Here is a 20,946-nt window from a genome sequence, read left to right on the forward strand (position 1 = left end):
CGATAATTTGAAATGATGAAATGACAACCAGCGAGTATCACGCAAAGCAATATGTCATTTGATACAGTTGGTGGAAACTTTTGGCAAGTTATCCATTACTGTGTTGTTTTTATACAGAATTGGTTAAATTTTATGGCAATGGTATACATTTTAATTACGTAAATTTCGTGATATTTCCATAATATTAATAAAATAAAAATTGGATGTTTGCTAGCGGATGGACAGCAGCCAGTGACTATCTCACAAAGCTAATACTTTCAAGGTAAAAAAAGAACCAATAAATCTCCCGGTTGAAATTGTCGAGACTATCCATGATCTCTTGATCATAAAAAGAATTAAAGCCGTCTATAGACTTTGTCTTTGAGCGTAAATTTAGCAAAATGGAATTTATATTTGGTAGTGATATCATTACTCAAATTATAAAACAAGCTGCTGATAGTTCAATTTTAATTTTTTTCGAATTTTTTTTCATCAACGTATAGTGCAAAGTGCCCATCGAACAAAATTTTTTTTTATGAAAATGTGAAGTCGACTTGTTTTCCGTAATTTTATGATTTGAGTGAATTTAAATAATAAAAACAAGTATAAATAGACCATTTGAATCGCATTAATGTCAAAAGGAGAAAATTTCTCTAGTGGATTTCCGAATTCAAAATGTCTCATACATTTTATAATCTATGGGAGCGATTTTTCTTATGAAAACTTTAAACTGATTCATTTTTGTTGCGTAAATGGTTTTGTTGTATTCATTGCCATATTTTAAAATTTATCCCATCATAAAACTATGCGACATATATTCATTTTAAATTTTCGCGAAAAAAAATTAGATATCGGTTATGCATTGAAAAAAGATTGAAGCCAAAAAATGTTTAAGAAATTTTTTCACATGCTAATTTTGCATGGTTCTAATGATTTGATTTTTTTCAATGGCATGTTTCAAAATATATCCAATCATAAGACCGTACAAAATTTGTTTATTTTGAATTTTCGTGAAAAAAAAATATGATGCAGAATGTCCTGAATGCAAAGTGCAATGTATTTTTTCATTAAATTTGTAAAATAAACATATTTTGTACAAAATTATGATTGAATTTTTTTCATAATGACCCCTTGAATACAATAAAACCATTTGATTCGTCAAAATATCGAAAATAAACAAAATTGTGTAAGAGACGTCGAAATCTATATTATAGTTGATAAGTAGATGCATCCAGTATGCATACTACAATATGCATAATTTATGCACCATATTAATGCGATTGTACCATTTCATTGTATGCATATTTTGTGCGAAATATAGCATTACAATGGCTCATTGGGATGTTAATCATTTTGATAAGAAAATACAGCTACGACGAGACCTTTGGATCTTCCGTACAAGAAGAAAGAAGAAGGAAAAAGTACATGGTGTCTAAAGTTAGAAATGGCGATTGTTCACTTCAAATTCATGCAGAGCATATTCAGATTTGACTTCTTCTTTGCGTACCCATACCAAATCTCTAATATCGTTTAGAACGTGAGTTTCTCACCCGGATCGTATCCATGGACAAATTTTATTTCGTTACTATCCAATTTGGCCGCTATTTTGGCATATTCGCACTAGAGTCAATGCAAAACGAGTGCAACTGGTACGCTCACACAATTCTTCGCGCCGCTACCGAAGAAACCAGCCACCACAGTACAAAAAAATGAGAAGAATTGCAACTATTCCATACATTCCACATTATTGTTTGTCACTTTAATCTCTTTGTCAACTACAACACTGGAGTTTACCAAACCATTGTTCTTAATCTTTTTCACTTCTGGTTTACTACTCCACAAACCCATTTTTATAATAATTAACGGATTAATTTAAAATATGTGAACTGATTGGATGACTGCTTTTTTTATTTAAAAAAAAAAACTAAACGATTGCTTTAAACATTATTTAAATGGTTCTTGTGATGGACCTCGCCATATGATGGTAAAAAGGGAGTGAGCATGAAATAATTAGTCTACGGAGTTGTGTGGGCGATATAATAATGAAGCGATTGAATTTATTCACATTGAAATGAGAGCAAAATCGAATTCGAGTAATATGGGGACAGTTCTGGGGAGCCTATCAACGATTCTTCAAGTACTTGTGCAATGCATCGAAGATCAAATAAGCGATCAAATTGGCACTAGATGCGTTCAATCAACAGGTGAAGCTAGCACAAAGATTGCTCGGCATTCAAGGTGGCCAATTGAACGACTTTGTGTCGACAGCAAAGTAAGTTAACATTCTGTTCCAGATTTTTTTAGGCGAAATTGTATTTTTGTTTCAAACGTTTATATGCACGTTAAAAAATGTATACGTTTAAGATGTATCCAATAATCGTAATTTAAATAGCGCTTTTTTAATGAAGTCCGTAATGTTGAAAGATTAATAAATGTGGCGAATTGTGGACTTACACAATTTTTTATTCCAATGAAAGCTACCATGATTGATACACAGGGCAATAAAATATCTTATATCACGGCTCATTCCAATAGTAAATTGAGATAATTGTTGTTAAAACATAATAATTTTCTATAATAATAATCTATGCTTATTTCATTTAAATTAGCAACAATACTTTGTTACGTAGTTTAATATCTAAAAAGTGTGTTTACGTTGGTTCATTAAAATGTTTGAATGCTTGATTTGATTTAATTTCATATGACAAATGCAGGAGTCAAATTTCGAAGCTTGATATATTTAGAACTATTTTCTTTTCTCAGATAATTAAAGTGTGTATTACATTTATCCTGATTAAGCAGCGCCAGTGTTTTGTTATATCCTAAGCTAAGATTTCATTTCGTGCAATTAATTTAAGACACAGGAAGAATAATTCTTCAAAGAATTCGCAACTAATTCTGATCAACTTATTGTCTTCAAAAGTATTTTGATGCAGTCGAATCGATTGTAATTGTAACATCAGATTGTTGGATTTATATGAAACATCCATTATAATGTAGATTATACTCTATTTTTAAGTTTTAAGGATTTAAGCTCTACATGACACAGAGTGACATGTATTCAGTTTTATGTCGATCATAATAGCCAGAGACGAAATATAGCGTGATTTTTTATGTCGGAGCGATTAAAAACCCCAATTGAAAAACTGTATCACATTCGATCCGTTTATAATACTATGAATTGGATTAATTTGTTTTAAATTTGTTTTTGTTTTTTTTTGTATCATTTGTGAATTGTGGATTTTACTTAAAAAAATCTTTAATGTAATCTTATTTGACATGAATAACGAATGAAAAAAAAAATGATTCTTTTGAGAACAATTTTCATCGACTGATACTGCAAGTATCATACTTGTATTGTTTTAATTTAACTTGTATTAATTTTTTAATGTCAATTCAAACGAAATAAAATGCACTTAAATATTAAAAAATACAATTCAATCGGAATCGCCGGAACATTTCCGAAAAATGCTTAAAATTTTTCAATTATTTTTCGCCGGACGAACGATTTGTCGATTTTTTTTAAATTTACCAAAAAATATTTCCCGAATTTTTCTAGACATGTTCCGGAATTAGTTTTAAAAAAATCTAAAAAACTCACCAGTTGAAATTCAAACTCAGCTTGTGGTACCTACCTTTATTGATCCAATCCTGATTTCACGGCATATCGTAGAAACACATTAGATTACACCGACAAAATGGCACTTATCATCATTTTTTGATCAACACTTGAAAAAACTGTGTTAAAAATTAACTGTATTTTCGTTCGCGTTTCTGTTCTACAAAAGCTAAGCAACACGAACGTGACAACAAAGGAGCTTTGAAAGCGACATTGAAATATAGCGACGGTGTAACTCACTTTTTACTTTTGAATTGGTTTGCACTAAACTTCTGAATTATGTGGCCTTTTTCTTAGTTGAATGGGACAGAATTAGAACCCAACTTGAACGCAGAGTCTATGAAAGTCGGACACAGAGTTTTTTTTACATAGTTTGTATTAGAGCAAATAAGCTATGTAAAAAAACTCTGTTTCTACTTATATAGACTCTGCGTACAAGTCGAATTTCTATTCTGTTATTCAACTTTTAAACTATTTTAATTTCTTCACTATACACTATTACACAAACATATTTTTACGGGGTCGTAGAATTTCTTGTTAAAAAAATAAATTCAGAGAAAAAAGAAATGTTTTCTTCAGCAAATTTTTTTAACTATTTTTCTCTTTCTATCTCTTTTCACGGAGCTACACGGAAACGCGTCTTTTATTTACGAAAATCACAGCGCGAATGATAATGTAAATGAAATGATCACACAGTGAAGGCAGTGAAGGCGTTGCCTTTCCATGCGCACTTCCAGCCGTATTGAGTCCGTACGCGCATGTGGAATTGTGTGAGTGAAGGGGAAATGATCGCGTCGCATGTGAGCGCGATTGTACCGAATGTCTCCTTTTCCATTCCGTCACTTTCCACGAAATTGCCTAGCTTCGAGAGTTTTTTTTTTCTTCGCAAAACACAGCCGCTACCAAATTACGTTCTCACGCCAATTGAATATTAAAAATACCTACCGTCTGCTGGAAAATATAAATAAAGAGTCTTACAGGAGTAAGACGAACTTTTCCGCACGGTGGTATATGCGTATTTTATCAAGCTATATATATTCGGCATCGAAATATTCTTTAATTTAATGGCAGAAGTACTCGCAAAAGATTTTTCACACTATCATGATGAACTCATTTGTACGACATTTGAAATTATTCTATTTTCTAACAAAACACTATAAAAAATATTTCTGACGTTAATTTTGCTATAAACATTATTTTTGAAACACTTTTCATAACTAAAGTCACAAGAAATTTGGATTTTTGTATGGGAGGTACCCCTAGTTTTATCTGAAATCTCTTCAAACTTTCAGAATGTTATTTTCTTGTGTAAAAAATAGTCTGTGAAAAGTTTCACGTCGATAAAGTAGCATACAGGCATGGCTCCCATACAAAAATTGTATCAAAAATTGATTGTATCTCAAAACTAACCTCAGATTCGGTTTTCTCGTGCCAAAACCCCCCAATACATATTTTTGAGTGTTTAAGTCTACATTAAGTATGACTTTTGAACGAAAATTGGACTCTTTTTCATATGTATCACTCCAGGCATGAATTTTTTTTCCATCAACCAAAGTCGCTCAAAATCTAATGATTTCTATTCCCCGGGACCCCCAATCATCATGTAAAGTTAGATTTTGAATTAAGTTTCTACGATGAGCGCAATCTTGCTAACAAATTTTGCGTATGACGTACAGATTAACAAAAACCATGTTTAAAAACGCCAAATTCGTGTTCTCTGACCTCAATAATGGGTAGAAAACATGTTTCTGAAGTTTTCAAAATGTTGACCGATTACAATACTTTTCACCTTGCACTATGTGTGTGGAAAAGTAAAAAGGCCGTAAATAAAATAAATCCGTTCAAATTTCTTCAAATTGAAATCGATAAATTTGGAATTTTATGGCGTTTAATTTCATCACTTCAAACTCAAATGAATGTTATCAATTTGAGGCGGAAATGCTTTTTTTCGTTTCATACACTCGGTTCAAAAAAAATGAAATTTTTCTCATTTGCTGATGCAGTAAGGAAATATGAAAAAACCTACTAAAATTGGCTTATGCGCTTATTAAACTCAACAAAATTCCTAAATTTAAACATACTTTTTTTTGGTAAGTGCAAAGTGTGACTGATTTCATTTTTCATGTTTTTTTAGAATTTCCGAATCTTTCTTTTGCCAGTCACGTTGCGTTTAATGTGAGATATAGAGCATTGAAACTTTTTTTCCAAACAAAGAAATAAATGTCCTTTGATTGACAGAACGTCATTTGAATTGGACGTTTGAATCAACGGACTTTTTTTTGTTGCTCCGGTCTTTCCGCTCACTCAAACTCACAAAAAATGTATAGAGAGAACAGAAAAAAATTACGTACACATATCGATTGGACAATTCGTCTGTGTCAATGCAAAGCATTGTGTGAACAGGGAGAAATAGAGTGAATGATAGAGAGAGCGAGAGAGAGAGAAAAGTCAGAGAGCCCCGCAAATTTGTATAGTGGGCAAAAGATAAAAAAACTTGATCAAGCATAGTTCATTTTGGCCGCTTGAGTACGATCAACACAATTAATTGTCCTTAATCAATCGTTGGCTATAGCCAAAACAAGATACTTCGTTTCGGTTCGTGTTTACTGTTGCTCCATCCGTTATTTCATGAGAATAAGATAAAAGAAGCGTGCGCGTATATTGATTGCGAACCAGTTTCCAACAAACATTTCAGCGGTAAACACCTGTGATCGCATAACAGATTTGGTGTAAAGCGTCAACAATTTTTTTAACGAATTCAGTGGCTTTGCTTTCATTGTTAAAAATTCAATCGCACGCAATTATGATATAAAATTGCATTTTATTTTGTGAAAATAATTGAATTTTTTCATCAATTTTGTGTCTTTCATCGAAAAAATTTGCCAATTTTCTGCGAAAATGCGTGTAATTGTGAGAAAATGCAGTGTCTATACCAAGATATTCATTTTATTTTATTTGATCGGTAAGTCAAAGCAATTTTTTTGTGTGTTTTCAATGAAAGCGGTCTCTAATGAATTCAGACAAACTCGTTTCATATTTCACAAGAAAAACCATTCAAAACAAATTTGGTTGCAAAAAAAACGGTTGCCCATTAGATTGAAACTAATGGCACATTTTTACAGTAGCGAAAAAAACCGCAAAGATTCAAAATGAAGAAAAATGTTCTGATTAGAATTGACATTGAAATTTGAGGAGAAGGATCGTCTCAATTGAAGTGAAGTTGAATAATTGAGATTTTTATTTGCTTACAAACTGAATTTTGGAGAGAGTTTTTTATTATTTTCGGTTCGGTGCTGCAAAAACGTTCAAATAGTGAGATCGAGAGAGAGAGAGACGAACAGCTGTATTGCGATTGATTGGGTCAAATATAACGATAAAGAGGTCAATTTTCCTTCTTAATATACTATACCATATGCACTAATTCTCTCGCCCATAAAAAACCCAACGATGTCATGTTTATTGACATTCTTCGCTTGCAATGTCAGCATTTCTCATAGACATTGCGACATCGGTTCAGAAGAGTAAGATCTATTCGTCACCATTTTATGTACAACGAAGATGGAAAAAATCGCTTTCGTTTGAATGCAACAATCACGCGCTATTTAATATGAATTAAAATCCTTATTAAAAATTATTTTGGTCGATCGTAAAAATTCATTAATTTGAACTCCGTTCCGTACTGCGTACATAGTAAAAATGTTTATTTATGAAGCGCAACATTCCGTTGAGTCATAGGGCAAATCTCATCATCTTTTTCTTCGTTTCTTTAATATTCATAATAAGTAGAAGAAAAAAAAAAACAATTTGATCATGCCGATTTCAATTGAATACATTAAATACGTATCATTTGTGCTAATGGGTTTCTTGCGATAATTTCGATTAAGGCGACCACTTTGTTTCCGAACTATTAAAACGACCACGGTTTCGATTAAATTACACTTGATTTTGCGCTTGAAATTCAAATTGATGTCGTTTGAATTTATCGAGAGAGAGAGAGAGAGAGAGAGAGAGAGAGGGAGAGGAAACGAGATCAAGAGAGAGAAAGAGAGAAAAATAAAGAAATAAACAGAGAAAGAGCCATAGATAAACAAATACAGCGAGAGATAGATTTGAGATTGAGTGAGGAAGAGAGAGAGATAGAGAGAGAGACCGAGAAATAGATAGATAATAAAATCGATTCCAATGTAATATCTAATCGAATGTCGCCAAATTTGAAAAAAACTATAATGGCATTTGATAATTTGTTATCGGTTTTTATTACATCGTTGACTTGATTTTTTTTCCTTTTTATTTACCGATCAACAATCACTATCATTCATTCATATGCAAATCTCGGTTTACTTAATAATTTTGAAATTAAAACAATCAATGAATTAAGTACATGCGCCGCACCGACACCTAAACACAAACGATCGGCTGTTTTAAAACAAGACTCGATTAGATAATTATAAAATCAATGGTTTTATTTTAATTTTCATCTCGATTAAATGTTATTTACAAACGTCATTTGAAATTGGTTATATCTGCCACGCGACGTTCATTTGTGTGCGTGCAAGAATAATGTGAATAATCAACGTTATCATTCGATTCGAAAATGTCTTTCTCTCTCTCTCGCCTCTGTTTCGCACACTCTCACTTTCTGAGCACAAGCGATTGGTAGATCTATTTTGCCATAAACGACAAAAATCCAAGTGCAACGCAATGAATTGACAAAGATTACCTTCATCGATGCTTGAGTTGTAACGCGTGGAGATCGAGGTGCACGTTAATACACGAACTGCACATAAAAATGAAATGCATAAGCATTCAAATCTTTTTCAAACGATGCACACTAGCGGCGTATTTAACAGCTGATCAGTATATTTACTCAGTAGCAGAGTGAAACTCGTTTGAAAAAAAGAAGAAACAGCAATTGTCATTAAAATTGTACATAAACAAATCCCAGCCAAATGGAATAAAAAAGTCCATATCTGATGATGAATGTGAGTGAGCGCGATATGGAACTTTGAGATTTAAATTAACCTGATTTACGGGTTAAATTCAGCGCTTCGAAAACGAAACCATTTTTCTAGCCAAAGATGAGACGGAAGATAAAAATACATTTTGAATCAAAAAAATAATCGACTGTCCAATATGTATGCAAATTTACGACCAACACAAATGTTTTAAGAAACACATCGCGGGCATCACATTACGATTTGATTGCTGTCACCTTTTTCGAAAACCGACACGACGATGGATCCCATGTGTGACTAGTAGGCGAATCAAAGAAAAATAATATAAACAACATAGAGTCCGATTTGAATGCGAAAAAATAATCGCGCTTCATCATTAAATAAGATGTGTTATTATATCACATTCCAGAACCAATGTCTTCACATTGTCTCATCTAATTAGCTTAAGTTGTTCAACAGGCATATATATATATAGATTTTTGATCCCAATCTTATTTTCGTTCGTTTCCTTTTAGAGCACATTTTTGGCAGGCAATTTTACGAAATCAACGACAAGTATGTGATTACCATTCATATATCTCATTTTGAGTTGTCATTTAATTAAGTGTTTGCTGATTTTTTATTTGATACAGGTATCCAATCGCCGTTCAACCATTTCATGGGGCATCTAATACGGTTCAAAGACGATTCGGTAGACATGAGCATAGAAAAGGATCAAGTGAACAATTTGACAATAAAGGTGACATAGAGGTTTGGAGCAATTTTTTTTTCATTTGAATTGTGTGATGTTTTCGTTTCCCGATTAGCATACGAACACCGAGGCAAATATGTTTTATTTGAGTTTTCAATGAATGTCTCTTTCTAACAAGGGCAAAGCAAGAAATCAACACTAAATGCCATTAAACCAGTTGGTTTTTTTCCATTGCGATGCGTTTCATAAAGAAAACAAGTGTGATCGCGCGATGGGTGACCGTATCGCGGAAGGGACATCATTTATGCAAATGTATTTGTGCATACGTTTCTCGTTTATTTTGTCATTTCCAACGGGAATTGGCGATACGGCGAACCAATACAATCATACGATCGTACTTGTTGTTTGTGTATGCGCAGCGCATCCGAATAAAAACCAACTGAATTCGGTGGATAATAAAGATACAAGAGAGAAAATTCAAAGAAAAAAATATTTGTCGCCGTGTTGACTTTGTTTATATAGAAACGGTTTGTATAAAAAATGTCTCAATTCCGTTTTTTTTCAACCGTTGTTTAACCGAATGTCAAAACAACTATGCCCAATCTATGTTTTTTTTTCTGTAAATTTTCACAGCTGAAGTCGATCCGTAAAAAACCGCGTCATGTCACAGAGAAAAAATTCTGTGTTCGATGCCCGAAGGCAATAACAGCTATAGCTCGTGAAGGTTTGGATGGTATTCTGGTTGAGCTACCATCGCCACGTGCATGCCGAACAAATTTGCCATTTTCCGAAAATCTATTTAAAATTGAAACTCTCTTCGGATCCGATATGCCGTTCATTTTGCCAAGAGGTCGGCACAGTTTTCATGCAAAAATTCTAAATGTTGAAACTGGCCTTGTGATTCGCAGCTGCGTCTTAAAATACCATGTAATCGTTAAGCATTGTAAAGGTTATCCGAATTTGACAAATAAGAATGTGAGTATGTCATGCACGGCCGGCATGATTTGGGGTTCAAAGTGTGCGTTTGGATGTAAAAATGAAAATGAATATCTGACACACCGTGAACCAATGATTTGCAACGAAAAACTCCAATGGAGTGGTATCGAACCAAATTGTACACCGAACATGATTTCGGGTAAGTTTGATCGGTATTTTCTCATTGAAATTTCATGCATTTTTATGGAATATTTTTTGGAAATGTGACTTAATTCAATTTCGATTTACTTTATTCTAAAAAAAACATTTTATCCCTTTTTTTTATTTGAATTCACATTTTCTTATAATAATAATCGTTTTTTTTTTGCCACAGACAACGAAGTCTACTTAAATGAAGAACCGGTAAATGATGGTAATAGTGGAGAATTTTGTTCGCAACCTGCGCCACCAGAATTCGGTCGATTTGTGTGCGAGGCAAAAAATGACGACTTTCAAGAGCTTTCAATCAATCAAAACGAGAGCAATATCGAAAATCTCAAAACAATGGCACCGGGCAGTACGTTATGAACTGTTTTTAATTTTCGAAAAAAATCGACTCATACATTTCTCTTTTTTCAGGTACATGTCATGTGCTATGCGACCATGGCTATTCAATTCCATATCATTTGTATTCTCTATCGAAAATTGAATGCATGAATGGAGCATGGAATTTAACTGATATTGATTATTGCTATAAAACTGCACCGCAACGGCGTCAACTATCACGTGGGAAGCGCACATAAAACTTTTTTCTATTTACGCACATTTGCACAATTCACACCAAAAATACACTCACAAAAAATGATGAACTTAACAAAAAAAATGTTTTGATTTTAGCATCTCTCTGTTTTTATATCCAAATATGTCATCAATTTATGTTCTAAATGCATATATGAATATTTGTTGACTTGTTTGAACATTAAATAAATAATAATAAACATTGTTATAAATCACGTTTATTTGCTGTCCCTCTCAAATAAAGATTTCAGAGCTACTCGGCTTTTGAAATCGGCACAAAAAAATTGTAGGTATTTTGAAGGACAAACAGAGCTCTGTTTTTTCGAATGATACATCGGTGGTTCTCTGAAAATGAGCAGACAGTTTAAACGAATTGATATGCAATAAATTTTGTGTTATTCAATTTCGTGTTATGTAGCGTCACATTTAATTTAAAAAAATATCTTTTGATTTGAACGCCCATTTCAATTTCCCATTCATTCAATTAGCAATAAATCTTAACTGAAATGTCGCATTCTATTCACTATCACGATTAATGATGTAATTAAATGAAAAAACGGCCGATGTTTGTGGCGCAAACTTTGTACAGACATTTTGCATAATTTTCTATTCTGTGTTGAGTGGATACTATTTTGGATACTATCTCAATTTAATAAATCGGCGCCAATTCTCATTTTTTTTTCCATTTGCTTCGTCTCGTGTAATTGAGATAGCTTAATTTTGCTTACACGAGTACACCAGCGAATACATTTACATTTAACTAGTGCAAATGCGCTTGCAATCTCGTTTCAATTGATTTACTGCGTGCCATTGCATTTATACAGTTTGTGAATTAGTCAATTAATTTTCAATACTACGTGCATAGAGACATTTTGTTGGCATTGATTTTGCATCGATTTCGATATGAAAACCATCGTCAAACAAATGTTGCAACCATCTTTTGTCTCTGAGTTTTTTTTTTCTCGAAAAATCTCTCTTTCCAACTCACTTGCATGAATTCATATGACGCTGCACTCGTATGATTTTTTTGGTCGCACTTCTTTTAAACGTTCTACGGAACATGCGTTTGTGTGTATGCAACGAGTTTGAACCAATGAAATATATGGAGAAATGAAAGTAGCTTTCGACACGGATACGTTCATTTCCCCATGTACATTGCTTGTTGCTTGGAATATGCACAAATACACTTGCACTTCTTTTTGTGCGCGAAGGAAAGAACCGCTCTGATTCATGCGGAAAACACCACGTCCAAACTGAATGATTTAGAGAGAGAGAGAGAGAGAGAGATGATTCCAGTGTTTAGAGTATTGGTTTTGGCTTTGTTTGCAAGTTCGATCGGACACGAAATTCGGCAAATATACGGCTATTGAAATATAAACTGAATGGCAATAAATAAACATGTTATTACCAGAAATGAGAAATGTGTTTTTTGGTTGGTTTTAATTCCACGAATTTCCATCCCGTAAGCACTTAATAATATCGAATTTTAAGCACATACCAACGAAATATCAGATTTCGTCGTAATACATGATTGCTGATTTGCTAAATTCGCAGTTTCTTGAAGACACTTGCTTATATGAGGCGACGTAAAAAAATATCGCATTAGATTTATTTATTGTTCATCAACGCAGTTTATTCATGTGCTAGAAACAATAGCTGCGATTTAATCGAAATACGAGGAAAAAAGCGTAATCAGTTCGTTTATTAATTTTTCTGTCAAATAAATAAATGCTTAATCGAACGACGTTTGCTTGTGACATCATGTCGCAAATATTATATTATTTGTTTTTTCGTGCAGCTAAGAATTTGTGCGTATCTCAAATGAGATCATCGCCATCGCTCTGTGCAGTACAGTTACTCACAACGAAAGAAGAAAAAACCGAGAACAGAATTGAAAATGATAACATGAAATTGATGCGATGCAATACACAATATTGTATGAATCTGACTGTAAATGCACTCTTTTCTTCGGTCCATTTTTGTAAAATAAACAAGAAAAATGTGTTGGTTTAATTGGCCGTGAAATTGCGCATATTGAGTTAGATTTATATTGAAATGGCGATAAATGAAATGAGAAAGATAGTGATTGAGAAAGGGAGAGAGGGCAAAGAAAAGTGTCGATTATGCGCAATTAAAATGTCTCACATAAGGAAATTCCAATTTAAGTATGGATGCATCTGATTGGAATGATGTGCGTGTTGCAGTCGCGAATTGCATTTTTAAATCCCCATACTCTTCATTAGATTAATCATGTGCACAGGCCTAGCTTAAAAACACAACATGCACTTTCGCCTCAGTCGTAAGCCAATAGTCGGACCATACGCACCTGGGCTCCTATTTCACATCGTGCTTTTTTCGTTACATTATGGAAAATTATTCAAATCATCATCACATGTGATTCATTAATCGATGATTAAAAAAACATTTAAATCAATTTGCTTGCTAATTTTGATAAAAACAAACAAACTAATCGTAAACGATTCGTACGTGAATTTCAACATTCAAAATGAAGTGAGATTAATTTCCGGTTTCATCCAAATTTTTATCGCATTATTTGTGATTGGTGCGTAACATTGGCGATGTGTTTTTTTTTCTGTCTCAAATAGTGGAATGCTGTACACTTTGACCCTCAATTTGAATCAATGGTATCAGAGCAAGCACGTTTTTTAGCAATAAAAAAACTGCAAATCGAACTAACATTTTTCTATTGCACGTTTTAACTGTTTGCGCTAAAAAAACAGTTTCATGCAAATAGCGTAAAAATGCTCGTATTTGAACCGTTTCTACTGGCACATATTCGCCGTGTTTATTCAATAAAACTGTTAACTTTATAATGACTTATGATTTGTTCTTCTTGCAAATGAGCTGTTCGTACTTTTTGCAAACACACAATATTTTTGTTATGCGGCAAATCTATAATGAAGGCAAATTTATTCGTTTCCCGCTGACAGAATGTCTTCTTTAGTTGACGACATCGATCGATTAAAAAGCGTAGAAAAATATTTTGATTGCTCGAATTATGAATATGTGATTTACGGAAGAGTGAGCGCGCCGATATTAAAATAAAATTCAATAATACGGTTAATTTATGTATTTTTAATGCAAAGCATTTCATTTGCTCTCCATCGGTGACATTGCCGGTTCAAACTGTGCGCACACCATTTGGATAGACGTTTGATATTTTTTACGACCATAAAATCACTCTAAAAATGACACTTTTGAAACAATTGAAATTTGAATTCGATTCAATTAAAATGTATGATTTAGTACGAATAACGTACAACAACATTTAATCAACATTTTAAAATGAATATTCAAATCCAACCCGATTCAAACAGGTTTGATATTATTTGGTAAATGTACAAAATATTGCCGAAATTCAATGATCAATCGAAAAAAATACAACAAAGAATCGCCAATTTTCTAGCTCAAAATCGATAACATATGCAAATTGATTGAATCTCATTTATTTTCAATGCATTGAACCGATCCCTTCTTCTCTCTTTCAGAGCCGATTTGAAGCAAGTCCAAGCGCCAACTTATTGAACACTCGATATTTATTTTAACATCAAACCGAGAATCGTCAACGTTTTTTTGTTTGTTTAAAATAGATTGAACTTTGAGAGAATGAAGGAGCGATATAGAGAGAAAATGCCATAGAACATATTCCGTCGCGACAAGATAAAAATGTACTTAATCAAATGTGTGTTTTTTTCGTTGACGCAAAAATTAGTTTACAGTTTTCGTTTTCAATTTAAAAAAAAACAACACTTTTTATTACGTTCAATTACATATTTTGCATAAATGTTACAACTTCTTTCTCTTTTTTTCTCTCATTTCAGATCAAATTTCGGCAACCACCGATTTTTATGGCATACACGAAAGGTATGGATCATTTCGAATGCAAATGCACTTTGAAAAATGTTTTTCTTTTTGCACTCGCTTGTCTTTTCAAAATGTCAAGCAATAAAATGTTCAATCAATTTGCTGGAAATCGTTTTTATTTTTTTTTTATAGATATCCAATAACGGTGCGGACACTTCATGGTTTACATACAAGAACTGGATTGAAGAGAACTGCACGAAATGCGATCGCTCACATTGGCCACAAATTTAACCGTACGCATGACCTTCTCAACGATGAAGGAAAAAAAGTAATGACAAAATACACGTAAAATGCATTTGAGATTGGGAAGTTTTTTGACTTTTTTCGACCGATCAGGTTCGAATGTACTATTTTAAAATTACCTTGATCGAATGGTCTTAACATTCATTCGTAATGCAACTGACGCACTGTTAGTCAGAGTGAAATACGATTACAATAATAAAATGTCATCCACAATTCATGCTTTTCGATTCAAATCAATTTGCACTTTTTCCAAATTTTTGAAATCGAAAGCGATAGAATATCAATTTGTTTACTGAAGAAATTTTCTAAGTTCAAGAGAAAAATATGATTTGGTATTTCTCAAAAAGTTTATATTAAAAGATGTATTTAAGTTTTTTGCACCTGTCTCATCGCTTCGTTTTTTTTATATTCCTTTTTTTCACAGATTTTATTTCCCTTTTCACACTCAGTCGCAGAAATTTTTTCTAATAAACTTATCGTGTTGCGCACTCACTGTCGACTCAAGTGTTCTGCTTTACTCGTTGTCCATTAAAATGACTAAATTTCCATTCGGATAATAAATGAACAAAAAAAGAAAATCGTCTTAAACAGAAAACTTGGAGGCAGGGCTTTCACACGTATTCTCTTCGTTCATAGCGTACGCTCGATCACTGTGCCTATGTATATGACCGTATTCCCCGCATTTTATCGTGATTCGATACAGTCGTGCGGTGGTCACTTCATTCACACGTTCGTTCGTATGAATAAAGCATATCGCTGTACTTGGCCTTTTTTTCATCACTTGCAAATGGAACGGACAAAAACAATAAATCAACACATTTTATGTGATGTTCGAAGCTATAAGTACCATTCTGAATGAGTTCCGTGAAAATGCGGCAGTATTTTTATGTGAGTCGAATCGTATATTATTTCACTGTGTATGTGAACGTTTTCTCCGTATTTTTTATCACGATTCCTTACAGTACCAAGCGGCGTCTGGTACTGTAAGGAATCGTGATAAAAAATACGGAGAAAACGTTCACATACACAGTGAAATAATATACGATTCGACTCACATAAAAATACTGCCGCATTTTCACGGAACTCATTTAGAATGGTACTTATAGCTTCGAACATCACATAAAATGTGTTGATTTATTGTTTTTGTCCGTTCCATTTGCAAGTGATGAAAAAAAGGCCAAGTACAGCGATATGCTTAAATAAACATATTAGATCTGCTTAACCCATGCCGAACTAAAATATATTCATATGCTCGAATGTGATTACAAAGGAACGTAAGAAAAGACTTCCTTTCGAATGTAAATAAAAGTATTTTGTACGATATGGGTTAAGTGAAGTTGAACGAGTTACTTCATGAAACATGCAATCGAAGAAATGTGTTGCCGTTTCGATCATTACTGATTCGCACTCGAAAAAAATGAAATTTCAAGTTTTATGTGACATTCGACAGAAAAATGCGACAATGAATCATTTTAAGAGAGAAAAAATGACTTTGATTTGGAACAATCGACAGAATGCTGAAAAAGATGAGATATTATTGTTATTAAGTCATCGTTTTGATATTTAAATTTGGTTTCAGAATGATTAATAAGCGATAATTTTATTACATTATTTTATCAATATATAAAATGTCTTACATTCGTAAGATGAACTTTTCCACACTGTGATCCACAACATGCATTTATTACGTATCTTTTACCGTAAATATGGATTCATGAGAAAACTGAATCTGATATAAGTTTTGCGATACAAATAATTTTTAATCATGTGAAATTTTGCAGATGTTATTTTTTTCACAAAAAGCTAACATTCTGAAAGTTTGGAGAAATTTCAATACAATTGAGTGGTATTTTTTGAGCAAAAAATCCAAAATTTTGTTCGGGAGGTACACCTATTATGCACTGAAATCTCTTCCAACCCTCGGAATGTTATTTTAGAATGAAAAAAATAACCTGTGCAAAGTTTCATCTCATTACATTATCATACAGGCATGGCTTCCATACAAAAATCCAATTTTTTTTGTAATTTTTGTATGAAAAGTGTGTCGAAATATTATTGTATCGCAAAACTAACGTAATATTCGGTTTTCTCGTACCCAAAAACCCCCCTTTACATATTTTTGTGTGTTTAAGAATACACTAAATACGACTTTTGGTAGAAAAATTGCATTTTCCCCATGGATGCCCATGGGCATCACACCAGACATGACACTTTACTCTATCAACCAAGTTCGCTCAAAATCTAATGGTTTCTATTCGTCGGCACCCCCAATCATCCTGTGAAGTCAGATTTTGAATTACTTTTCTTGTTTGAAAGTTATCGTGTTAACAAATTTTTGCGCACAGCGTACAGGGTACGCACATATATTCAGACATCGAAAAAACTCTAGATTCGTGTTCCTTGACCTTAAAAACACCCAGAAAACATATTTTTAATGGGTGTTAATTTTTCGACCGATTCCAATACTTTACCTTCAACAAAACGCATATTTTCGTTATCGAATCCAAAAGGATATTATTTGCATAAAATTCATTGGACCCACAGATTTACTCAAATTTTGAGCATTATAGTTGGTTTTTAAGCGAGACTTCATTTAGATTGAGTGCAAAAACTTTTTTACAGCAAAAGTACAAAAACACACGCACGTTAGATGCCCATTTGAATCGTTGCGGCGAAACAGTTTCACACGGTTTATTTGTTGTAATACAACAAATAAACTATTCATAAAAAACTTTATGTTGCAGTATTATTTGGAGAAAAATAAGAGCTACTCTTTCGCCGCAACGATTCATTTCAAAAACAGCAAATTTGTATAAATAATGTTAGCAATGAATTAATTCAAACACAAATTTCATGAGCGTTTAATTTATAGGCATATGACTTATTTCAAATGGTTGATTTTAAATGCCAATCATAGATTATGATAATAAATTGATAACAAAATGCTGTCAAATGTAGTTACTTCAATTCAGTTGTTTCATATATTTTATGTAACGTTATTGTTTATTTTTTTATGCTGATTTGATATCGAATAAATGTGTTATTTATAAAAAGTGATGTGATAAGATTGGGCAATATAAAGAGTCCAAATGAAACAGAATTTCCAGTAGTTTTACAACGTTTGTTGCTCATTGTCAGACGGTGTATTTTCAAAATGAAGTTAAACACTTTTTCACATTTGCATTTCTTTCTACCTTTGTTGTATCCCATAGCGTAGCATATAGCATGTATAAGGACAATGTAAGTTTATATTAAATCAAAAATTATCGAAAATATTGAATATTTCATCTTTAAAAGGATATGTGGATGAACGATTTGAAGTGCGCAGGTGGAATGTTGGCAAATCAAACAAAATTCAGCGATTTAAATGAGGATTTTCAATCCCAGATTGTGGACAACGTTTACATTCATGATCTGATTTATATAGCTGTAATCAGTCGCAATCATCGGATGTTTGCTGCTGATGTTTTCAATAAAAAATTCGCGGACAAGCTCGTTTGAATTAAGAACGAAAATGGATCATATTTTTTAAGTATTGGTACTGATAAAACGATTGAATTTTATAATAAAAAGGTTGAAATTAATTCAGTTTACTTTCTGCTTGAACATTTTGGAGAGTATATTTCACAATTGGGCGTTTTCTTCAAGGATGGTGACGACAATAGTGATTTGAAAAAATGTATTGAACTTGCTAGCCGATATTGTGTAAATGTATGGCTTTTCGGTATAATCCGCGGCATCCATTGAGTTACGTGAAGAATCCATTTTATAGTGTAACGAGAATTCAATTGTCTTCAATTAAATTCGAAAACCATAAATTAAATTTAAATGACATCTTTCCGAATGTTCAGTATATGCGATTAGGAGATATGCAACCATATGAAACTGGTTTAGTCGCTGATCACTTTCCAAAGTTAAATTCTTTGATATTTGATTTTAGCTGATATTCTATATAGGGAAATAATGGAGAAAAACCCTCAAATTCGAGAGCTATTAATTTATGATTCAAGCACGGAATTCATTAAATTTGCCAATGATCATTTACCAAATTTTGAAGAATTGCGAATTTCGCTTTTAAAACAAAATAATTACAAGGATGAAATAAAAAATATAAAATTTGAGCGATTAGAAGAGCTTAGTTGCGATCCAGATGAGTTTCCCATTTGGTCTGAAGTCATCGAGAGAAATCCGAATTTGAGAAAGCTCACACTATGGCACAACCAAGATAAACATATTTTGAAAGTTTTAGAAAAAACAACAAATTTAATTGAAGCCAAATTCGATTCGTTTGAGGGCAAGTAGAAACTATTGTTAAATTTTTGAATGAATGTAAACACATTGAAAGATTGCAATTGGTTGTACTTTCGGAAACATTTAAACACGAATTGAAAACACAAATCCAAGACAAATGGAATTTAGAGCAATTGAAAGATGATACCATTTTGATTGAGCGAAAGTAATGAAAAAATGATTGCATTTTAAACGTTTTACTTTTCCGCACACACCTAGTGTTTTTGGGGCCAGGGAACACGAATCTAGCGTTTTTTCGATGTCCGAATGTATGTGCGTACCCTGTACCCTGTACGCAAAAATGTGTTAACACGATAACTTTCAAACAAGAAAAGTAATTCAAAATCTGACTTCACAGGATGATTGGGGCCCATATGAAACCTTAACGCTATGCGCGTCAAATCGACGTTATTCGACGCTATTCTATGTGTATATATGAAATTGTACATTATGTTTTACAGTGCCTGCGCCGTCTACTGTGATTGAGTCGCAATTCAATACACAAAACATAACAGGCAACGCGCGCACATAAACGGAGTTCGTGTGTTACTGTGTATAAGGCCGCATGCTTGCACAGCACTGTAAAACATAATGTACAATTCTATATACACATGGAATAGCGTCGAATAACGTCGATTTGACGCGCATAGCGTTGAGGTTTCATATGGGGGGTGCCGAGGAATAGAAACCATTAGATTTTGAGCGACTTTGGTTGATAGAGTAAAGTGTCATGTCTGGTGTGATGCCCATGTCCATCCATGGGAAAAATTCAATTTTTCTTCCAAAAGTGATATTTAATGTATTCTTAAACACTCAAAAATGTGTATTGGGGGTTTTTTGGGTACGAGAAAACCGAATATGACGTTAGTTTTGCGATACAAATAACTTTCGACACACTTTTCATACAAAAATTTCAAAAAAATTGGATTTTTGTATGGAAGCCATGCCTGTATGATATCGTAATGAGCTGAAACTTTGCACAGGTTATTTTTATCACACATAAATACCATTCCGAAAGTTTGAAGACATTTCAACGAATATTAGGGGCACCTAGGGGGAAAGAACAAAATTTATTGAATTTTTATTTGGGGTTATTGCACGAGTATTAACATCTATTTACCGTATTGAACGATATTTACCGTATTGAACGATATTTACAAATATTGAACGATATTTACAAATATTGAACGATATTTACAAATATTGAACGATATTTACAAATATTGTTGAGACGTAAATACTTGTCAATACGTGTAAATACTTGTCAATACGTGTAAATACTTGTCAATACTGGAAATGAATGTAAATACCGGTAAATAGGCGTAAATAAAAATTTCGTTTGTCAAACCTAATGTCAAACTGTCTTATCGACTGAATTATTCATACAAAAAACTCTAAAAAGTATACTTTTTGTAAATAAAAAATAAAAATAAAAATTTTTTTTAATGTTTTCTAGCGGAAATTAATTTTCTTTTTAATTTTGCTGGGATTTGTGCGGTGATTATTCGCTGATTATTAAATCAAAAATAAATATGCGTAACATAACCTCACTTTTAATTACGTAATTAAAA

The 20,946-nt window shown here is 32.8% G+C and overlaps 2 protein-coding genes across 11 annotated transcripts in view; both read left to right on the top strand.

Annotated features, from left to right (window-relative positions):
- The first annotated feature begins 6,211 nt into the window (after nucleotides 1-6,211).
- Nucleotides 6,212-11,071, top strand: LOC116347264. The gene is made up of 6 exons (XM_031777802.1): nucleotides 6,212-6,560; nucleotides 9,069-9,108; nucleotides 9,186-9,303; nucleotides 9,878-10,379; nucleotides 10,554-10,736; nucleotides 10,799-11,071. Exons 1-6 carry the CDS (start codon nucleotides 6,497-6,499, stop codon nucleotides 10,960-10,962), a joined length of 1,071 nt encoding a protein of 356 aa, XP_031633662.1. The 5' UTR covers nucleotides 6,212-6,496; the 3' UTR covers nucleotides 10,963-11,071.
- A 2,198-nt stretch (nucleotides 11,072-13,269) lies between these two features.
- The window catches only part of LOC116347258, a 16,008-nt gene continuing 8,331 nt past the window's right edge, over nucleotides 13,270-20,946 (top strand). For 3 of the 10 annotated variants that reach the window (XM_031777787.1, XM_031777791.1, XM_031777793.1), the window contains exons 1-3: nucleotides 13,270-13,520; nucleotides 14,800-14,842; nucleotides 14,975-15,110. In XM_031777787.1, coding sequence (XP_031633647.1) covers nucleotides 13,367-13,520; nucleotides 14,800-14,842; nucleotides 14,975-15,110 — 333 coding nt within the window. In that variant the 5' untranslated portion in view covers nucleotides 13,270-13,366. Of the gene's footprint in view, nucleotides 13,521-14,194; nucleotides 14,296-14,466; nucleotides 14,661-14,799; nucleotides 14,843-14,974; nucleotides 15,336-18,297; nucleotides 18,326-18,382; nucleotides 18,809-20,946 lie in introns of those variants that run through there. The other 7 variants (XR_004201675.1, XM_031777792.1, XR_004201674.1 and 4 more) reach the window with 7 other exon arrangements.

This window comes from Contarinia nasturtii, unplaced genomic scaffold (assembly GCF_009176525.2).
Source record: "Contarinia nasturtii isolate CC-2019 unplaced genomic scaffold, AAFC_CNas_1.1 Cnas_scaffold_1764, whole genome shotgun sequence".
NCBI classification, from domain to species: domain Eukaryota; kingdom Metazoa; phylum Arthropoda; class Insecta; order Diptera; family Cecidomyiidae; genus Contarinia; species Contarinia nasturtii.